The following is a 20,542-nucleotide window of genomic DNA, read 5'->3' as shown; positions in this document are numbered from 1 at the left end:
GGATTTCAAGCCACAAATCACCAACTAAGGGACTGGAGTGAGACAGCATCACCTTCCTAACAAAACAAAAACAATGAGCTCTAAGTGAGAGACAACCGCGCTGGTGACAAATGTATCCTAGAAATGGGGATATGGAAACCCACGGCCGTTCTACTGAATAGAACCAAAATTACAGGAAAAGAGGACTTCCCACAGGAAAGGGCTGCAGATGGCTGCCTACGCTTCTCTCTAAAGACTGAAGACTTGAGATCTGTGAAGATTCTCATTTAGAAAAATCTTTCAGTTCTTCTGAGTATGAGGGGGAGAGCCATCTTTCCTGAGCTTGTCTTTCTCATTTCACTAGCTCTCTGTCTCGAGCCTCGACAGCGGAGCGGGACTCTGCCCTGGGGTAGACACACCAGTGCGCCCCTTAACCAAGAATCAGCCCGGGTCAGGTGTGTTTCTTGTGTTACATTAGAAGAGTCTCAAAGTTTCATGCTGAAAGGTGGGGTAGGAAACCATATTAAAAAGAGATAACAGGGGAAAAAAAAAGAAATAGAGAACGGTGCTTCAACTCCACCTATGTTTTAAATGATAGATTGCAAAGTGTTATTTGGTGGGTGGGGCACAATGTCTGCCCGCCCCCCACTTCCAAATTCATACATTGAAGCCCTAACCCCTGATGTGATGGTGTTTGGAGGTGAGGCTCTTGGGAGGTAATAAGGTCACGAGGTGGGGCCCCCATGGTGGGACTGTGGGATTGGAGGCACCAGACAGGATGCATGTGCCCCTCTTCCTGCCATGTGAGGACACAGTGAGGAGGCAGAAGACAGACCTCACCTTACTAGAAGCTGAGCCCTGCTGGACCTTGATCTTGGACTTCCTGGCCTCCAGAAGTCTGAGAAAATAAATTTCTTACGTTTATGCCCTCAGTCTCTGGTAGCATTTTGTTGAGGCAGCCTGAGCCGACCAGGACACCAGACAATACAGGAAGCAGGGGAAGAGAGCAGTGTCTCAAGCCAGCGGCTCTGACAGCGGCCTGGGTGATCCCTCCCTCCTTGGAGATGCAGGGGACACAGGACAGCCTGTGGCCACATACAACTCAGAACCTGGAAATGGGAGCGTCAGCTTGAGGAAGTGAGCAGAGGCGCTGCGGGCGGGCGGTCAACAGACGGAAGGGAGGAGGCAAGTCAGTCCCAACTCGCCTCCCAGCTGTGAGTACCAAGTGCAGATGCGAGCTCCTCTGGGAGTCCTCCTAGGGTGGAAAGCTGGTGTTGCCTGCAGCGCAGAGCAACACTGGGCTATTTCACAGTCTGTGGGCCACAACAGAACGAGGGTAGACAGATACGGTAATTCTCTGAACGTGCTGGAGGGCTGGGGCGAGGGGTAGGATTTAAGAGGACAGACTCTTCTGTTAGTCCCTTGGAACCACTACCGTGCCCTCCCGACCAGCCCGCAGGCTGTCTGTACAGCAGCAGGAAGGCCCCTGAGCTCAGCGGGCCCACAGAGAGCGCCCTGCTCTGGACCCCCCAGAGCATCCATTCCCGCCGCAGTGCTGTCTCCACGGTCCTCCTTCTGACCTGGGTCCCAGCCTGAATCAAAGGGAAGGAGACAGCCTCTCAGGGGACCAAGAGCAGGACCAAGGCTGGACACCACCGGCTCCTCTCTCCCGTGTCTTGACTGGAAATGTACTGCTCATCCCCCAAGACTTTCCACTGCTGACCACACGTGCAGAGGCTGCCAGAGCTTTCCCGGGGCCCGAGCTCTGCGGGGAGGATCGACACTTTCTCGTAAGCAAAAGCAGTCACGTCTCCTGAGAACGGCTGTCAGACAACCCACCAGACCAGGATGATGCGTCTGCCTGTCCTATTAGTCACAGCCGCCTCAGATCCAGCACCTAACAAGCAGGATCTGTGCCCCTAACTCCCACTGGAAATCACACTGCTCTACGTAATCGGGAATTTCAATATGCTCACAGTGCGACGCTGGCCAAGATAAACCTAATGGATTTGGTGTAGTATGTGGTGCCAAGTAATACACAGCTGATTAACCCGGCTTACAGATGCACTGGAACCATCTGGCTATTCCTGGCTTCTCCATTTCCTCTTTCTCGGGCAGGCATCGACTGAGTGAGATGATCCCGGTCAGGAGATGTGAAAACTGCTGGCGGTTCTGAGGAGCTGCACCCTGCAAAACAGCCTTGGCAACGCTGACTCGCCAAACTGCACAGACAACGTTAAGACAGCCGTGTTGTGCACAGAACATGGAGGGCTTTCTGCCTCCTGGGTGGTGAGACAAAGGGAAGTGAGCAGAGGGGCAAAGGGGACGGGGAAGAATGCCCACTGTTTGCAGACCCCATGGGAACAGCTGACAAATCACTGAGGACGGCTGTGAGGGTAACTGGCAGAGATTCCATCAGAGGTCAGAACTGAAAAGGGAGGTGAGAAAGTCTGTTAGGAGACCCCCACCGCCCGGCTGACTATGAGGGAAAGTCCGCCTCAATTCTTCACTAGTAAGACAGCAAAGCATCCCCAGGCATATTCATCCTGTGCCTTGTGATTGGGGTTCAAAACTAAGCTGGAAAACTTCAGGGAAGAAGGTGAGTGAATGAAGAAATAGTAACAGAATATTTACTCCACAGAATATTTGTTGAGGGCCTACTATGTGCTGGGGGCTGGGTATTCAGTGGACAAGACAACGGATCACAAGCTGATCAAGCCCAGAGTGGGTGACAGACGGGGTGTAAGGAGAACCGAGTGGACATGCAGGGTGGGACCTCCGCTTTTCTAGACTCTTGTCCCCGAGGACTTCCCTTTCCTCGGTGCCTCCTAAGACAGTGGTCTCTATGACCTGCTGATTTCAGCTCCCTTATGTAAGTGTATTTCTGGCCTCCACCCTCAGAGAGTCTGTTCTTGTGTACAGTATGGGGAAGAAATCTGTAATTTTTTTTTTCAGCAGTGGGAGGGTACAGCTCAGTGGCAAAGCACTTGCTTAGCATGCTCGAGGTCCTAGGTTCAATCCCCAGTACCTCCATTTTAAAAACGATTTTTTTTTTCAAGTTCTCCAGGTAATTCTGGTGATGAGTTGGATCTGGGACACTGCCTCGGTGGACCTATGTTAGGTGACTTCAAGGTGGTACCAGGTCCCGGAGGAGAGGCACTCTTCAACCCCTGTCCTCTCTTACAAAAGGAGATGGAGAGTGTCTTCTCCTCTGGAAGCTGGCCCGGTGGTGCCGGAGGGGCCTCCTCTCCACCCCCTCCTTAAGCAGAGACTATTACTGTTAGAATGCTGACTTATTCTGAGTCTCTGGACTCTGAAATGACCGTGACATCATACCCATCTCTCTTCCTTGGTGTTTAGCATAAGGGGTGCACATAAATGTCTCTTGTGGAGTGAGGAAACCGGACGATCTGATGTACTTCTGAGCCCTGCTCATGGCGACAAAACACGGGCAGGGTGACATGCACGCGGAGCATCAAGAGATATGCCAGAAACACGCTCTGTGCCGGGGTGACTGCTGGTGGCAGTCTGCAGGGACAGAGGTGGGGCCTGGCAGGAGAACGTCCAGGATTCTCAGATAAACTTTTACGTTCTTAAAAGCAAAACCTGTCGGCTCCCTGAAATGTCACTTCTTTAACAAGGCAAGTGGGTTCTTCTCTCCCACTGCCTGTTTCTAAGAAGTGCCTATTATAAAGCCAAATTTTCAAAGACTATCAAAAAACTGATGATGGACTGAATCTTCTCTAATCTGAAGACATTAAGAAGTAAAATAGGAAAACATTTTGAAACTCTGTATGTCAGTTGCAACATTAAAAAAGTAGCAAAATGACCTCTCTTCCAAATTGTTTTACTTTGTAAAGGTTTCAGCCTGCGCTCTGGGGTAAGAGTGTGTGCCTGTGCGGGGGGCGGGGGAGGGAGGGAAGACATGGGGCTGGACAGGGCAGTCTGAGTGAGTCTGAAGAGGTGTGGCTTTTCCATCTGTCAGACCAACTCAAATCCCCAAAACAGTGAAGTCCTGCTGCCATCTCGTGGCAGCAGGAGACGTTCGCAAGAGGCACAATCCGCTCCGATTCTATAAACCAACCACCCACACACACATCCCCGTGGCCCACACCACAATGTTTATCTGCGAAAAGATCAGAGTAAGAAATAATCTCACTTTTTTTTTATTCAAAAGGATCGAGTGCTTCACATCAGTTTGGCTCATAAAGACCTCAGGTCTTACAACTAAGGCTACCATGACATTTGTTCTGCCAAATATAACAGTTTCATGTTGAAAAAGGCTCAACATAAAAAATTACCTTCGAAACCTACTGGAACATTCTCATATACAGAATACTTCACAAATGATCCAGTTTTCTTCAATATTCAATCTTTTCGATTTCATCCATGTCTTCAGGGTCGAGTTGCTTAATGCTGCTGTCTAAAAGGACAAAAGAAAACGGAACGGTCTTATCCCAGGGCCTGAGTGAAACTTCATCCCACCCTCAGTTACACTTCTGAAGACAGTGACTCCCCGTCCGGAAAGCCTTGAGAAAGGCGCAGGCTCGCGGTTGGGTAACGAGGGGGTGGTTCCAAATAACCACTAGGACTAACTGCAGCAGCATCAAACATGCAGACAAAAGAAGCTGCACGTCTCGATACCCTGGGGCAGAGCGAGGCCAGGACGTGGTGCGGGGAGGCTGGGCAGGGGCCCGGCTGAGCTCAGGAGGAGTGAAGTGGGCATGGGGTGTGGGGGTGCTGGATGGCCACGAGGAGCCTCGCTTGCCATAGCAACAGTGATCTTAATGAGAAGCTCTTCCTCTGCCCCCACCCCTCAGTTATCCTAACTCAGGGGTGCTTAATCAGCTTCCCTGAAGGGTCCACAGTCAGCCTGCAAACCTTTTAAAGTTATATTTGGGAGTTTGAGATTTGCAAAATGTTAGCCATTATATATAAAAATAGATTGAAAAAACAAGTTTCTTCTGTATAGCACAGGGAACTACATTCAATATCTTGTAATAACCTTTAATGAAAAAGAGTATGTGTGTGTGTGTGTATATATATATATAAATGCATGACTGGAACATTGTGCTGTACACCAGGAATTGATACATTGTAACTGACTGTACTTCAATTTAAAATTTTTTTTAAATAAATAAATAAGAAAAATTATATTCCAAATGGCACATAAGTGCTTATATGCATTTTCCTGGGGATAGTGTCCTTTGCTTCCCATGAAGGTTAAGGACCACTGATTGTCCTAAAGGTGACAGATACATCTGGAGTCCTACAAGGGCCCCTCATCCCTGGCTCCCCAGCCACATCTACCCATGGCTTTGGGGCGGGGGGCAATTCAAGAACAGGACATCACAGCTTGTATCATGCTTCAAGTTTCCAGCAGAGTCCAAGAGTGTCTGCAAGCTGTCAGAGCCTGCCTCGTATAGATGGGGGCTGGAAGAAGGGCCTCAGGATTCAGGACTGTCCAAGTTGGTTGGTGGGGCAAGAGGAAGGGAAAAATTAGGATAAAGAGGAAGCTGGGGATACAACATCATCCTAAAAGCTCTTATTATTTTGCTTAGGGTGGTTCTTTATGGACGTGAAATCTGCTCCAGATCCCAGAATGAGCAATAATGGAGACATCTGAGCTCATGTTAATTCCACTTGATTTTCACATTTTTCTTTAACAACCACATATGAATGCACCACCCCATCTCACATTAGGAACTCTGGCTCTGAGCACCAGAGGCCTCCCACTCCATGGCTCCTGCCCGCATCCTGTCAGGAGCCCCGGGCTTGAGATCTGTGACTCGATCACCACTGCCAAAGCCCTCCCGCTCCAGAAGGGGCTACTCACTGAAGTGGTCCTGGATCTTCTTCAGCAGGGGCAGCTTGTCCAACTCAATCATGTTGAAGGCAAGGCCTTTTTTCCCAAAGCGGCCGGTCCGCCCGATGCGGTGGAGGTAGGTCTCATAGTCCGGCTCCTCTGCTTGGTTCACAGGAAGGTCAAAGTTCACAACGATTGTGACCTGCTTCACATCAATCCCTGGAAGAGGAAGGACACTGCAGGGGCCTGCACGCTTTCCCTTAGGACGTGGCTATTCAAGGGAATTCTCATGTAACAAACAAACTCTATAAATCAAGCCTGCTTTTCCATAGTTGGAATAGGTCCCCTGGTCAGGCAGTTTGCTTGCACAGTGTGTGTGTCTATGACACTGGGTGAGAGGTCAGTATAAGTGAATTCTACTGAAGTCTCAATACGTACACTGTGCGTGTGTGTGTGTGTGTGCGCGTGCGTGTGTGTGCGTGTGTGTGTGTGCCTGCGCACATGCACGTGGTGGGGAGGGGCTCTCACCCAGCCAGAGAGCCACTCCCTCCTCCCCACTCCTGCTGTGCGAGGTCCCCTTACCCATCCAGGGCCACAGCTCCACCCCATTCCACGGCCACTGCTCTGGTCAGGTCATTTAATCTGTTGCCTCCACTATTACAACAACTTCCAGACCGGTCTCCCCTCTCTCTCGTCTCCCACTCCTCTAATCCCTCACCTCGGGCACCACAGCCCCGTCTAGTGCACTTGGGTCTCCAGCCCAGCTGCCCACACTGTCCAGGATAAAGTACAAATAACTGAGACCTCCCAGCTCCCCAAAGTCCCGTCTTTCTCTCCTGACTCACAAATCCCTCACTGAAGTCACACGGTCTCGCCGCTTCCCAAGCAAACTGTAAACTCGCATCCGACTGAATTCTCCCCTTCCTTCAACACTGGTCCCGGCTCATGCTTCCCAGGAACACATCTGTGCCCGGCCAGTGCCTCTGTCCCCCAGCATGAGTAAGCTGTCTGGGTCATAATCTTTGTCCTCTCTGCTCCGTGCTTTGACTCTGAAGCAATCTGTGCGTTCTTTGCTCTGGGGTCTGGAGTTACACTGTCCAGTATGGTGAACATTAGCCTCATGGGGCTACTTAACTTCACACTGATTCAAATTAAAAATCCAGGTCCTCAGCCATGTTAGCCATACCCCACACGCTTAACAGCCACCATATGTGGCTAGTGGCTACCAGCTGGATGGCACAGAATAGAAGATCTCCACTGACGCAAAAGTTTCTATTGGAGGGCGCTGGTCCGGAGTGTCAGGGCCCAGGCAGTGAGCTCCCAGGGGCAGGAACCTCATCCTTTTTCAGGTTACTCTTCCCAAGTGCCAAGCTCAGCATTCATGGCAGATCCTAGGTTCTAACGGCTGAACTAGTAGTAAGTTAGGAACCATGGTGGGAGCATGGGGTCTGGCAAGGATATGAGGGGAGTGAGGAAAGCAGGAAGGCCCTCCTCTTGAAAAAACAAAGGTCTTTATTCCCCTAGTAGTCAACAGTTTTAAAATTAAAAACACCTCAGAGATGACCAACATTGTTAGTCATTAGGGAATGCAAGTGAGAAACACAGGCTACCACACACATCTACCGGAAAGGTTAAAATGAAAAAGAGTGATGATACTAACTGCTAACAAGGATGCAGGACAAGTGGAAGTTTCCTACATTGCTCGTGGAAATGCTAAGTGGTACAGTCGCTTTGGAAAGCAGGTTTTTAATTTCCTACAAAGCTGAACATACACTTACCATATGACCCAGAAATTGTACTCCCAGCTATTTACCCAAGAGAAATGGAAGCATGTGTCTATGTAAAGCCTATACATGAATGTTTATTACAGCTTTCTTCAAAACAGCCCTAAATTGAAAATAATCCAAATGTCCAAAACTGGCAAATGGATGAACTAACTGTGGTCCACCTGTTCAATGGAATACTACTCAGCAATGAAAAGGGATGGCCGATGGTATGTGTAACAACATGGATAAATTCAAGAGCATTATGTCAAGTGGAGTAAGTTGGACAAAGAGGCTACAAACTGTATGATTTAACTTATACAGTAACTGGAAGAGAAAGAAATACAGGTACAGAAATCTACTCAGCAGTCGCCAGGGGCCAGTATTGCAGAGACAGATTGCAAAGGAGCAAAAGGAAACTTTGAGAGGAGATGGAAATATTCTGCATTTTGATTATAGTGACGGGTATGTGACTATGTATGCCTGTCAAAACTCAATGAACCATATTTTTAAAAAGAGTGAATTTTATCATATGTAAATGGTGCTTCAATAAACTTGACTTGAAGTGCGCATGCACGTGTGCGCACACACTCACACACCTCGAGCACAGACGTTGGTCGTTATAAGGACTTTCTCCTTCCCATCCCGAAACCTCTGAATGATGGAAGCTCGCTGATCCACGGTCAGCTCTCCGCTTAACAAAGACACCTGGTGGCCATCCTGCATCATCTCCACAGTCAGCCACTTGGCATTTCGACGAGTCTGCATGAGAATGAAAACCCAGCACAGCCCCCCAAGTTAAAACAGCCTGGCTGTGTGTGCAGCGCTCCCGTCTGCAGGGCAGGGAGCCGGCAGGGCTGCCGCAGAGTTTCATTTCACCTCCCCTCCGGGCCTAGAAGAGCCTTTGAATGTGGCAGGGAATTCTCCCTCCCACTGTGATTCTACGGGTCACATCCTCTCAACTTGTCAGAGTTTTGGCTTCTCAGCCACGATACCAAGACGAAAGTGCTCCGCCTACCTCTCACGGGGGTCTGAGGACAAAATAAGAGAACCAAACACCAAGAGCATCAGACGCTCCCAGAGCGCTCTGTACACCTCGGGCGCCTGGTGGAAACCTGTACCCCCACTGCGCTCATTTGCTTTCATGACAATTTGATGAAGCAGCTACCTAATTTCATTTTAAGAATTAAAAGATAAACCTAGAGCTTAAAAACATTAAGTGATTTGCCCAAGGTCACGTGGCAGCCCGTGGCAGAGCTGAGCTTTCCTTTGCTCTGCAGAGGTTTCCAGCGCGGTCCGTGTGCCAGGCGGGGCTGTTCTGGGGCAGGCGTGAGGGTGAGAGAGGCGGGTGGGATCCTGCCCTCACGGAGCTGACAGCGTTCACGTGGTGGGAAAACACAACCAGGACACGAATGTGAAAAATGTCGGACAGGAAAATAAATACGAAAATAAAAATAAGGGGTATTAATAGTGGGTGAGTGAGTGGCTCCTTCGCTCATGGTAAGTCAGGAATAGAGGAACATTCTTAACCTGATAAAGGGTGTCTGTGGAAACCCCACAATGAACATCAGCCTAACGGGGCAGAGTCAGAAGCAGCCCCGCGAACACCAGGAAGCCCCCTGGTTAGCATCACACTGAAGTCACTCCATTACTTAACCTTTCTAAGCTTCCCCGTAAAATACAGATCATTTCTATTCAGAGTTGCTCTGAGGATTAAACAACATAGTGCACAGAGAGTGCTGACCACGGTGCCCGGCTCTAGGCGCCTCCCAGCCTTCCTGTCCCCTCCGTCCGCCGACAGGGAAGTTGGGCAGGACAGAGATGGGTCTCGGCGTTACCTGGCAGAAGATGATGGCCTGGCCGATGGTGATGCCGCCGTAAATGTTGCACAGAGCCTGGTACTTGTCCTTCCTGTCCCTGCACAGCACGTAATACTGCCGGATGTTGTTCAGCGTCAGCTCCTCTTTCCGCAACTTGATGACATTAGGGTCCGGAATGATTCGCTCTGCAAACTGCCACACAGACTCTTCAAAGGTGGCAGAAAAGAGGAGCATCTGGCACTCGGAGGGCAAAGCTCTGTAAGGAGGAGGGAAGAGGGAGGTCACCCAACGGCCGGGCCCGTCGCCCTCCTCGGGGGTGGACTCCAGCACTTGACCCACTGCCATCAGCAGCCCCCCGCCCCCGCTCTGGGGCCAAACACCCCGTGTCAGCCCCTCCTTCCCACCAAGAATTTGGGAAAATGCGTAAACTGGAGGTGGGCCCCAAGAGTGAAGGTGAGGAAAGAGTTCTGCAGGGTTTGGGGTTTCTCATGCCAGCATTCCCCTTACGAGAGACAGGCTCATGGAGCCAAGAGTGTCAGTCCAGGTGCTGACTGTGGCCATCACCTGGCACAAAGCTCAACGGGGAAGAAGGACCCAGAGGTCCATCATTCAGTGGCAGGTGCGCTATTTCTTGGGCGGGAAAGAACAACAGCCACGTGAACTCTGTTTGGAATGGGAAGAACCTGGATATAAACAAAAAGGGAGTGAAAAGGGGAGACGCTGCCACATGTAGAGTGTTGACTGAGCCCACAACGGGCTCAGGCTAGTTGGTACCAAGTTCAAAAACAGGCAAAATGAATCTACAGAGTCAGCAGTCAGCAGAGAGTCAAGCCTGGGAGGAGAGAGGGCCGGGGACCGGACAGGGGCTGCGGGGGACCTCCGGAGTGCAGGCAAAGTTGTATGCTATGATCTGGGCCACTGGCCCCTGGGCAGAGCCTCTCTGTGATAATTCACCCAGTGGTACACTTAGGATTGGTGTATTTCTCTCTGCATATTTTATACATCAATTAAAAAGTTAATTTTATTTTACAAAATAGAAGCCAGACCAGAGAGAAATGACCACTTTTGAGGAGACAGCAAAGCACTTAGAGAGGAAGCCATTAGTGCTAAAAGGGAGGAAAGATTAAACAGCCTAGTGATTCCCAAACACGGCTGTGAGCCCGGGACCTGGACCATCGGGGGACTTCGCAGAACAACGTGACGAGCTTCTGGGTGACTGTGGCAGACTGGCCACACGTGCCACCTTCAGCTTCCGTATCCCACTAATGTGATTGTAAAAGGATAAAAAGACATGAAGTCACGAAACGTGGAGAACAGGAGAGGACAAACGGGTGGATAAGACGTTCCAATGTGTTTCTGGAAGCTGGAAAAGTGTGGTAAACGAGAAGGTGGATGAAGCTGCTGTCCCAGCGCTATAGAGGAAAATGCTGGTGAAAAGGCAGTGGTCCCCTCAGAACCCCCGGGAGGTCTAGGACCTGCAAGCACCAGAGACCAGAGAATTAGCAGGGAAGGCCGGCGGGGGCAGGGGTGGGGGGGTGCTAGGAGACAAGAGGAGAATCCGCATGGGCCTCTGGGCCTGCTGCTCTAGCACAACCCTCTGTCTGGAAAGAGATGGCACCCGGAATGGTATCTCAAGGTCGGGGCCATTTCATTCCAAAAAGAAAATTTATACAAATTATCCAAGGAAAGGAAACATGGGCTGTTCTGCAGAACACACTGGATTTTGAAGACTTAGTATGAAAAAAAAGGAATGCAAAATAATTCATTAATAATTTTTATATTGGTAACATTTGTTAAGATGCTATTTTTGATATGCAGGGTTAAATAAATAAAAATACATGAATTTCACCTGTTTCTTTTTTTTAATGTGGCTATTAGAAAATTTTAAATTATACATGTGACTTGCATTGTATTTCTATGGGACAGTGCTGTGATTTAATGCATTTTAAGCAAAAGGAAGGAAAACTGCACAATGGAGGGATAAACCACCAACATAAATACTCTATCTAATTTTACTTAATATTCTCTTGAGTAGAAAGCCCTTTTTGACTGCTGAATCTTTCCTGGGCTTCTGAATCTTTCATTTGCTGTTCTCTAAAAATTTACCAACTTATTGGTAAGGGATGGCAAGAAGGGAGTCTCGCTTGGTCTTTGGCCAAAATTATCTTAAATAGGAAGGCTGGCTGAGAATACGTGTAAGGAGCAGCTGGACCCCGTCTTACTTGGGCAGCTGAGCATATACAAGCAGAAGAGCCTCATCAGAAGGGGATGGTAAAGCTGAACAGAGGAGCAAGTAGAAATACACATACTGAATGGTGGACCCCTCTCAGCCCATCCTCCTGCTTCGCTCCCAGGACGCCAGCCACCAAGTGTCCCAGGAAGGACACTAGAGACGCTACTCAGTCCTAAAGACCTGCTGGGGCAATCAGCCTCCAAGTTACAAGCCCCAACCATGCGCACAGAGCTGGCGATGAGCTTTCCAGTTCCTCATCTCAGATCACGAACCAGAGATGAGGAGGGATCCACCACCAAAGACAGAGGCTGCAGCCAACAAACAAAAAAGGAAACTGAGATAATTGAGAGGCAGTGCTGAGAACAGAAAAAAAAAAATTTTAATCCTATAACGAATATCCTCAAAGAGACAACTGTAGACATTGTATCCATAACACAAGAAAAGGAGGCTAGGAAAAAAAACAGGCGACGAGGTCAATAGGACCCAGGTCAGGAAAGGGCTAACCGGCTGTATGACATTAGTGATGGATGGAAGGACACACACAACTGGGCTAAAGAGTAAACAAGGGAAACAGAGCGGATGAATTTGGGACCAGGCATGGCGGGGGAGGGGAGTGAAAAGCACACATGGAGACTGAATCGCTCCAGTTCAGGATGGGATGGGCAATACTTCTAAATTAAGGGTTTTTTGCCTCCTTCAGTGCTCGGCTGGGAACATGCTGACCTAGCTTGGCCACACCATGCAAAGGGACATGCATGATCGGATCTTTCCCTTGCCCTCCCTATGACACTGAGTGAAGTTCCATTTCCTGGTTCAGAGGCTGCAAGTAAAATGTCCTGTGGATGAACACGGGGGAACTGTTGCTAACAGGTGCCTCTCTGCTCTCAGCATAGGGCAGAGCCTTCAGATCTTACTGGTGACATATCAAGCAATATGTCAAATCACAACACAAAGTATATTTCCCCTACCTTTTAGGTACTTGCTTTTGAAAAATGGAGTCTCAAAACATCTTCTTGACTTCTATGAAGTTTTGATACATCACAGAAAAATATAAAACAAAATACAAACGAATTTTCCCTCAACTATCTGCATGTGCAGCAGACAGTGCAGATGTAAATTCTGGCAGATTCCATTCAATCTATAAATTTCTCAACAAAGAACATGAGATGATCTTAACCAGCTAAATGTTCTGCATTCTTTGTATACAATTCTGAAAAGGTGTTCAGTTTGCTTATCTGTGATATTGAGCTTTTCATTATTAAAGTTTCTGGACACTTTTCAGTTTCCTCGGAGCTACAGAAGATTTCTAACTGTGCAGAAATGGAAGGAGAGAGGCACCTTAGACATGAGCCTACAGGAGGCCTGCCACTGTGCTGGCCATTGAAAGGATTTAAAATGTTGGCTTGAATGTGACAATGAATATATATATGTTCATGTATAATTGAAAAATTGTGCTCTACACTGGAATTTGACACAACATTGTAAAATGATTATAAATCAATAAAAAATGTTTAAAAAATTAAAAAATAAAATGTTGGCTTGAAATATAAGATTCCAGGCAAAATTTGGTGCAGACCCAATACCTGGATTCCATCTGTAAGCGTGCAGCGCAGGAGTAAGGCAGTCAGGCAAGACTACAAACTGAAGAAGCTGGGAAATCACAGCAGGCTGGAGGCCTGCCGAGCTGGTGAAAGCAAGGAAAACCCAAGCTCGTCTGAAAGGTGACGGAGGCGGGGACACAGCAGTGGAGACCATTAGGGGCAGCAGGCAAATGAAATCCCTCATCTGGACAGAAGCTCCGGGAAGAAAGGACGGGCGTGAAGGTTACCTCTGAATACGGATGCTTTGGTCCGAGAACCCTTGCGTGTCAATCATCACGTCAGCTTCATCCAGGACAAACACGCGAATCTTAGTCAAATCAATTAACCTTCGCTTGAAACACCAGTCTAGGACAGTCCCAGGAGTGCCAATTACAATCTGTTTGGTGATGTCGGTGCCTCTGGGAACTGCGGAGAAAACAGGTTCGAAAGCCTCCTTCAGATGCAGACAACACTAACAGTCCACGATTCAGGGCAATGCGACACACAACGCTTAAGCAAAAGCACCTTTCCTACCGGTTTTCTGAGTGCACACCCTGAGGGTCTTTGTGGTTTTTGATTTTGCAGAGCTTTAAGAATAAATACCTGAGTTTCTAGGTTTATGCTAATCCTAACGGTCCTGCACATTGGATTCTGCCCCATGGTCATTTAAAAAAGTCACCCTAGGACCTACTGTATGGTACAGGGAACTATATTCAATTTCTCATAATAAGCTATAATGGAGAAGAATCTGAAAATATATGTGTGTATACATATATGTTTGTATAACTGAATCACTTTTCTGTACAGCTGAAACTAACATTATAAATCAACTACACTTCAATACAAAATAAAAATAAAATTTAAAGAAGTGTCACCCTGCAGTATCTCAACTGTCCTGAAGAAACACTGGCACCACTGTACAAACCCTCCCCAAATGGACAACTACCAAAACACGTCTATCACCAGGTCACATTAAACAAATAACAGAATATTATGCAGCTACTTAAAAGAATGAGGTGGGGCTATACATACTGACGTGAAAAGATGTCTAAAACTTGTGTGTTTATGAACACTATGATAAAAAATGCTCCCATTTTTGTAAACACTCAGAAACGAAAAATAAAGATTTGTTAACAAAACCAGTCATCTTTGGAAATAGGTTTTTGAAAGATAAGAAAGAATAATTTTCATGTTTACTTTTTCATTTTCTGTGTTTTAAAGTTTTTTTTCATTGTATTCATATATTTTAATTTAAAAAGTGGAATAACACAAGGTGTTCTGCACAGAACTGAGGCTCACAGAAGAGCAAGTGAAAGCACCCTCTTCAGGACGTGGGAATGATGCAGGTAGCAGTTACTGGGTCTTTGTCACGGGCCAGGGGTGCGCACAGGGCTTTATCTGTATCATGTCATTTAACTCTAGGAACACGTCTGTGATACAGGTGCCGTGACAGCCCCCGTTTTAGAGGCGAGAAAGCAGAGAAGGATATACCACACTGGTCAGTGGTCGAGTCAGGACTGGGAACATCAGCCAGGACTGGCTTGCTGTTACATACTTTGATTCCCTCGAATGGCGTACATCACTTGAACGTCCACACAGAATTTCCCCATCCGTTCGACCACTCGGCCAGTCTGCAGAGCCAATTCATAAGTAGGAGCCAGGCAGAGGCACTGAGAGAGAGAGACAAGGGAGCAGGAGAAAAAGTTCCTAACACCCATCATGCAATTTCAAAATACAATGAAATTTTCTACAGGGAGAGGCAGAGAAGTGAAATTGGAGATCTTGGTTGGATAAAATATTTTTAATTGACTACAGTTTAGCGGCTGGTAGATCTGGGATAAATGCAGACTACAGAAGGGGAAAGGGGCTGAAGGATGGAGAGACAGTTTCCTTTTAATTTTCCTCTCCAAAGGGTTAAGAAGAAACACAGGTTACATAATGGTCATGCTTTTTTGAAAGTCTGCCTGTTTCCAGAACACTCCCTGCCTGGTCTGATCCATCTCACACATCTGGGGCAGAATATTCCCTCAAACTCTTTGATCTGTTACTTCCATTCCTCCACTATGAACGGTGGTTGTGGATGAATGAGGATGTTAATGGAAGAAACTGGTGATACTTATTGTGCTTTTGAGTTACAATTAAGGATCTGAGATAGGGAGAGGGAAACACAGCTAAAGTGATTGAAAAAACAACAGCAACATAGTTTCCACACACGTCTCTGCAAGTGTTCAAGCACAGCTTCTCCCAAACAGTTTTTATTCATGGCATCAAACCTCAGATATAAATTTCCCTGAACTTGTCTACAGAAAGCCCACGATTTCATATACCCGCCACTGGTCATCCACAGCCATCGCTTCTCGGTCAGAGGCTGGGAGCTTCCTAAGAGATTCCCTGTTTCCCTACAGCGTTGAGCGCACGCAGCACTCAGGTTCCCAGGGTGTCAAGTGAGTTGATGAGCACAGGCTGGGCAAAGAAGGAAAGATTACCAGATACTCTCTGTGAGGGGACGCTAGGCTGGGAGAAGGGCAAGCTCAGATCCAGTCCCCGCTCGGTCACTCTCTGCCATATGTGACTTTATGTGAGACCTTTCCCTCTCCAAGCCTCAGTTTCCTCCTCCGCCAAATGAGAGGGACTGGGTGAGCTACACCCATACGGCCATCACTATGAACGCTCAGTTTATGCCGAGCACGGTGCTAAAAATGTACATCATTTCATTTAATCTACATGACAATCTTATGGGGCAAGTATTCATTAAGTCAGTCATTCAGTGCTTAATGAATGGTTTCTACAAGCTAAGCATTGCGCTTGCTATTAGAGTTCAAGGGTGAAAGGAATAACCAGGATCCATACCTTCATAAATGTTATCTTTACAGACAAGAAACCACGCTGGGAAAGATTTACTAACTCTCCTAAGACTCCCAGCTGGCAAGCAGAGAGGCTGGGATTAGAACCAGTCAAACTATAAAGCCTGTGCTCTCAATCACTGCCCCACACTGCTGCCCAACACACCATGATTTTAGGAAAGAACGTCTATTCTAAATAGCGTCACATCATTGCAGCAAGATCGCCTATTACTAAAATAACATTAGCATTGCAAGCATTCCCAGCTCTCTCTCAGCCTTTCCTTACCTGTGGAAACAGTTCCAAGGCGTTAACTCTGCTTAGCATTGCCAAGACAAAAGCAGCTGTCTTTCCTGTTCCAGACTGGCTCTGGGCTATGAGGTTCTGGGGTCTGTAGAAAAGAGGAGACGCTGGGCATAAACTGAATACAAGATCCTGGGCATAAACTGAACAGAAGAGACTAGAAATGGCCAAGTTGGAAACTCACGGATGTGCCAGCATCATAGGGAGAGCCATCTCTTGGATTTTGGATGGTCTGTTAAATCCCATTGCATAGATTCCTTTGAGTAACTCTTCTTTTCTGTCCAAAAAAAAAAAAAAAGAAAAAGAAAAAACTTAATCTATAATTGGTCAGTAGCTTCAGTAATACAACCTTGAAAGGTGCATTTCTAAATTAGGCTACTTTGCAACTGAGCATGACAAGTAAAATTAGGAAATATATAATTGATACCTCAACTCCCAAACATATACAAACATGCCTGTAGTTAAACCACTAGAATAAGTTATGTTAAAAGCCTAAGCCAAGGGCAGGATTAAGTGCCTAAGATTGAACATTGTGTTGAACCAAGGGAAAAAAAAAAAGGGAAAACTCAACTGACAAAATAATGCCAATTTTCCAGGAGAGTTTTATTTTCTACTCAGGCAGAAAACTAAGTGAGACTTATTGTTTATTTCTCTTTAATTAGTGACAAATTTTGATGTTTTAACAATTTTCAGAGAAGACAAAGTTTCATTTAGGTAATTCTTGTATCAGTTCTCTCTAGGAGCAGAAGACACAACATTAGCTCATTCCTCTGAGCCAGTATTTTGAAATGCATCTTTCCTGGGGTCTCATGATAGATGCTGGAAAAAGGATAAAGTGAAGTAGGCTAGAACACTTCCACTACAATGAAATGCACATTTTGAATGTGCTTAATTGGTAGATTAATTGGTAGATTACTGGCCAGCCAACTTTTAATCATAGGTAAGCTTCTCCATCGGGATTTTGGATTTCCCCCCTTAAGTGCATATCAGTAACTGTCCCTGTTAAAATACATTTCCTTAATGCCAAATGATAAATCCCTAGGAAATGCAAACTCACTTGGGAAAGTTATTCATTTAAATACTATTTGAAACAAAAATATAATTAGGAAGTTTAAAGCTTGTAATTTATCTGAAGGGGGTGGGGGAGGATATTTGGGCCATCAAAATCCCTGTTATCTGTGTTCTGGTATGAAGACTAGCCATATGGCTGTGTCTGGCTGGGCTAGCCCCCTTAGCACAGCAAGGTTAAAATATTTTATCATCAAAAATGTTCTCAAGTCGCTGGACAACTCAGATATCCCAGGGTCCCTCTTTGAACTATATTTTAATTGCATGCAAAAAGTCCACATCTCATTTGAATATTGAATATTAGAACATGAAGGAGATCCTGATGGTTTTCACGACTAGCACATTAGTTTGCTCTGTGCTGTGCTTTCCAGCATGTTCCTACACGTAAAGTAAAAATACTCACAGCCGCAGCTCTTCAAATGTTTTCACTGAGTAGAGTGGAGAGCTGGGATCCTTTTGTAAGACTTCAACTAGGTGACTGGATTCTACTAAAGACTGCCGGATTAACTTGTTTAAGAGTGAATTAGCTGCCAAATCCACTGGAAAAGCAAGGATGAAAAAGGGGATATTGCAGGGGGAAAGTCAAGCCTCCTGAATGACATCTAATAAATTGCTCCCTCCCATTCAGTGGTTCTATATCAAGCAACTGCTCCTACTCTCAGTTTATTCTAAAAGAAGGATCTAGAAAGAATGACACAGCACTGAGAATTCTTTTTTTTAAATGAGGATTCAGTTTCTTACACTCTGCTAGGATACACTAGCCTCTAACCTCAAGCAAGCCTACATCCATTGCCCCCAGGCTAATTTTTCCTTGCCAGCTGAAAATTCTTAACCCGTTCCTGCATATTCTACTTCAACTTCCTCTAAAGAAATAATCCCCACTCCTGAGTTAGGATTTCTTCTGATATCCACTATTTATGAAAAAACAGAAGCAAAGATGTTTCTTTTCCAATTAAGATTACATTATTCACTCACATTGTGAACGTAATGATTAACTGAAACAGAATGCCAGTAAATACACGCAAAGGACTCTATTTCCTACCTCCATCTTCTTCATCATCTTCGGTGTAATTAACAGAACCATCTAAAAGGATGGAAGAGAAACAATAATGGTAAAGATAAATGCCAAGCAGAAATGCAGAGTATTATCCCAGCTTCTCTTGCCAAAGCTATAGCGTGCACAACAGGAAGGGTTAGGCAGTGGAGGAGCCAGTAAAGATTGGAAAAGTGGTGGAGGGCCTTGAATATTAAATTAAGGGAGCCAAGGATACCAGGGATGTGAGGAAAGCAATGCTTTCTAATTAACTGAGGCCAGTTTGCTTTACTCTGACAGCACTCACCTACGTTTGGGACGGCAGTACTCCTAATACCTCGAAGGTTCTTCCAGGGGTAGATGAGATTTGAAAGCTATTGAAAGACACAAATTTCAATCAGTATTAGGAAGCAAGCCATCAAGCAGCCCAGTGCTACCCCCAAACAGGGGCTGGAAGGGAGGTAGGGAAGGCCACTCCAATACTGTTTCCTTTGCAATATTATGTATTAATAGGTTCCTTTCAGGAATAGGTCTCCTGTATGAATTATCCTAAAATTGGAGGAGACTTTCTGCTGCCCTTGTACATGAAGTTCTTTATAAGTCTCTAGTCTACATGTGACAGTTCCTGGGGGGGGGGGGGTCACAGTACTTTCAAGGGATGGTAGATAGGAAAGCGCTCTGGCTGATGAGATGGAAGCTAGCCGAGGCTTAAGGGTCAAATTGGGAGAGCAGAAAACTCAGGGTCTAGCTGGGGCTACCAGCTGCTTTCCCTCCCGCAGATGTCTTCATTTGGCCCTCTCTAACCAAAGGTCTTGCTTCTCTCGGGGTCTCCTGTCCCGTGGCCCTCTTCCAAATTCCTGCCACATCTCCCCTCCACCCTTTGACACCCCACTCAAAACGCTAGCGGGGCTCCCCCTTCCCCACGCCATTAGGTCTCCCTCTGGGAGTGCTGTTCTAGCCCACGCCCCCTTGCCCTCCCCGGCTCGGTGTCGGTTACGTGGCTGTTCAGCCGCTCGCTCTCCGCTGCCCCCGCATCGCCTCCCCAAAGTAACGACGCCATAGCTGCGATCGCGGCTTCCGCCCCCAGCACGTGCGACCACCACAGGCGCGAGGCAGCGCCCGGCTCCACCCAGCGGCCAATGGGCTTCCTCCGGGGGCCGACCGCCCGCCGCGCGCAAGCGCCGGAGCTCGGAGCTGGGGTTCGGAGGGTGGGGGGTGGGAGGAGTCCGGCAGGAAGGAGGGGGCGGCGGAAGGAGGGAGAGGGCTGTAGGAGTGAGTTGGCCTCCTGGTTTCTCTTTGGCCATGCCCCCACCCGCGCCAGGCGTGAGAAACCCGGCCTGAGCGCTATTGTAGTGAACATTCGCCCGCAGCTGACTCTGCTAAGCCAGCAAGAGCATGGGACTCTAAGCGGCAGCAATCTTCCTATTGATACGAGAGTCCAACCTCTCTTCCCCCACCACCCTCTACCCAGACTGTTCTGCTGGTGATGAGGCAGGACCCCTCCACCCCACTTCAAGCTCTCGTGCCCGCGTTCCCCCGAAATTTCCGCCTCTGCATTGCAAGATATCAGAAAGGATAGCGAGATGCATAGGAAGGCGGAGAGTCACAATGGGTGAGGCTCATCGGACAAATGAATTCGAATGCGAAAAATGCCGACAAGGAAACAGAATTGTTCAAGTTCTCACCACTGTCCTTCTTACTAGATACCTGTGATGTTTCCACATACCGGCTTAGTTTAATTTTCATTCTGATTAAGTGCCTCTGCTTAAAGCAATCTGGAGAAAACGGTTTTCCTTTCGATACAATCCCCACCTCCTACCTGCACCTGCAAAATCCGGGATAGATTCCTTGCGCTAATGACTGCTAAATTTGGACAAAGTGACGGATCCTCCCCCCGACCCCTCCCCAGTTTTCTAACTGGAATCTTGAGATTTGGATCAGCATCTCTGGAAAAACGCCCCAAAACCCACTTATGATCTCTCCGTGGTGCTGAAGCAAGGATCCCCATCTCTGTTCTGTCACTCTCAGGCAACTCAATCGTTTGTTTCGAAATTATATACCTTCTCAACCTTTTCATGTGGATTCTAATTGTAAATGTTTTTGACTTTCAATGATA

At 47.2% G+C, this 20,542-nt stretch overlaps 1 protein-coding gene across 1 annotated transcript; it reads right to left on the bottom strand.

The window, feature by feature from the left end:
- Positions 1–4,139: 4,139 nt before the first annotated feature.
- On the bottom strand, positions 4,140–19,547 carry DDX25 (DEAD-box helicase 25). The gene is made up of 12 exons (XM_010961668.3): positions 19,424–19,547; positions 18,734–18,800; positions 18,436–18,477; positions 17,797–17,932; positions 16,510–16,602; positions 16,311–16,413; positions 14,737–14,851; positions 13,430–13,607; positions 9,387–9,624; positions 8,148–8,310; positions 5,816–6,004; positions 4,140–4,402 (listed from the first exon to the last, which is right to left on the bottom strand). The coding sequence occupies exons 1-12, from the start codon at positions 19,484–19,486 to the stop codon at positions 4,341–4,343; spliced, it is 1,449 nt and encodes a 482-aa protein (XP_010959970.1). The 5' UTR covers positions 19,487–19,547; the 3' UTR covers positions 4,140–4,340.
- Between the last annotated feature and the right edge of the window lie 995 nt (positions 19,548–20,542).

Source organism: Camelus bactrianus, chromosome 33 (genome assembly GCF_048773025.1).
Source record: "Camelus bactrianus isolate YW-2024 breed Bactrian camel chromosome 33, ASM4877302v1, whole genome shotgun sequence".
Lineage (NCBI taxonomy): Eukaryota > Metazoa > Chordata > Mammalia > Artiodactyla > Camelidae > Camelus > Camelus bactrianus.
This window is presented reverse-complemented; position numbering and strand designations above follow the sequence as displayed.

Excerpts from the sequence above, each read along its gene's own strand:
- DDX25 (XM_010961668.3), bottom strand. The coding sequence starts at position 19,486 with ATGGCGTCGTTACTTTGGGGAGGCGATGCGGGGGCAGCGGAGAGCGAG. Across the intron at positions 13,608-14,736 it reads CGCCATTCGAGGGAATCAAA|TTCCCAGAGGCACCGACATC; the intron begins GTATGTAACAGC and ends TTTTCTCCGCAG. Across the intron at positions 6,005-8,147 it reads GACCAACGTCTGTGCTCGAG|GGATTGATGTGAAGCAGGTC; the intron begins GTGTGTGAGTGT and ends TTCCTCTTCCAG.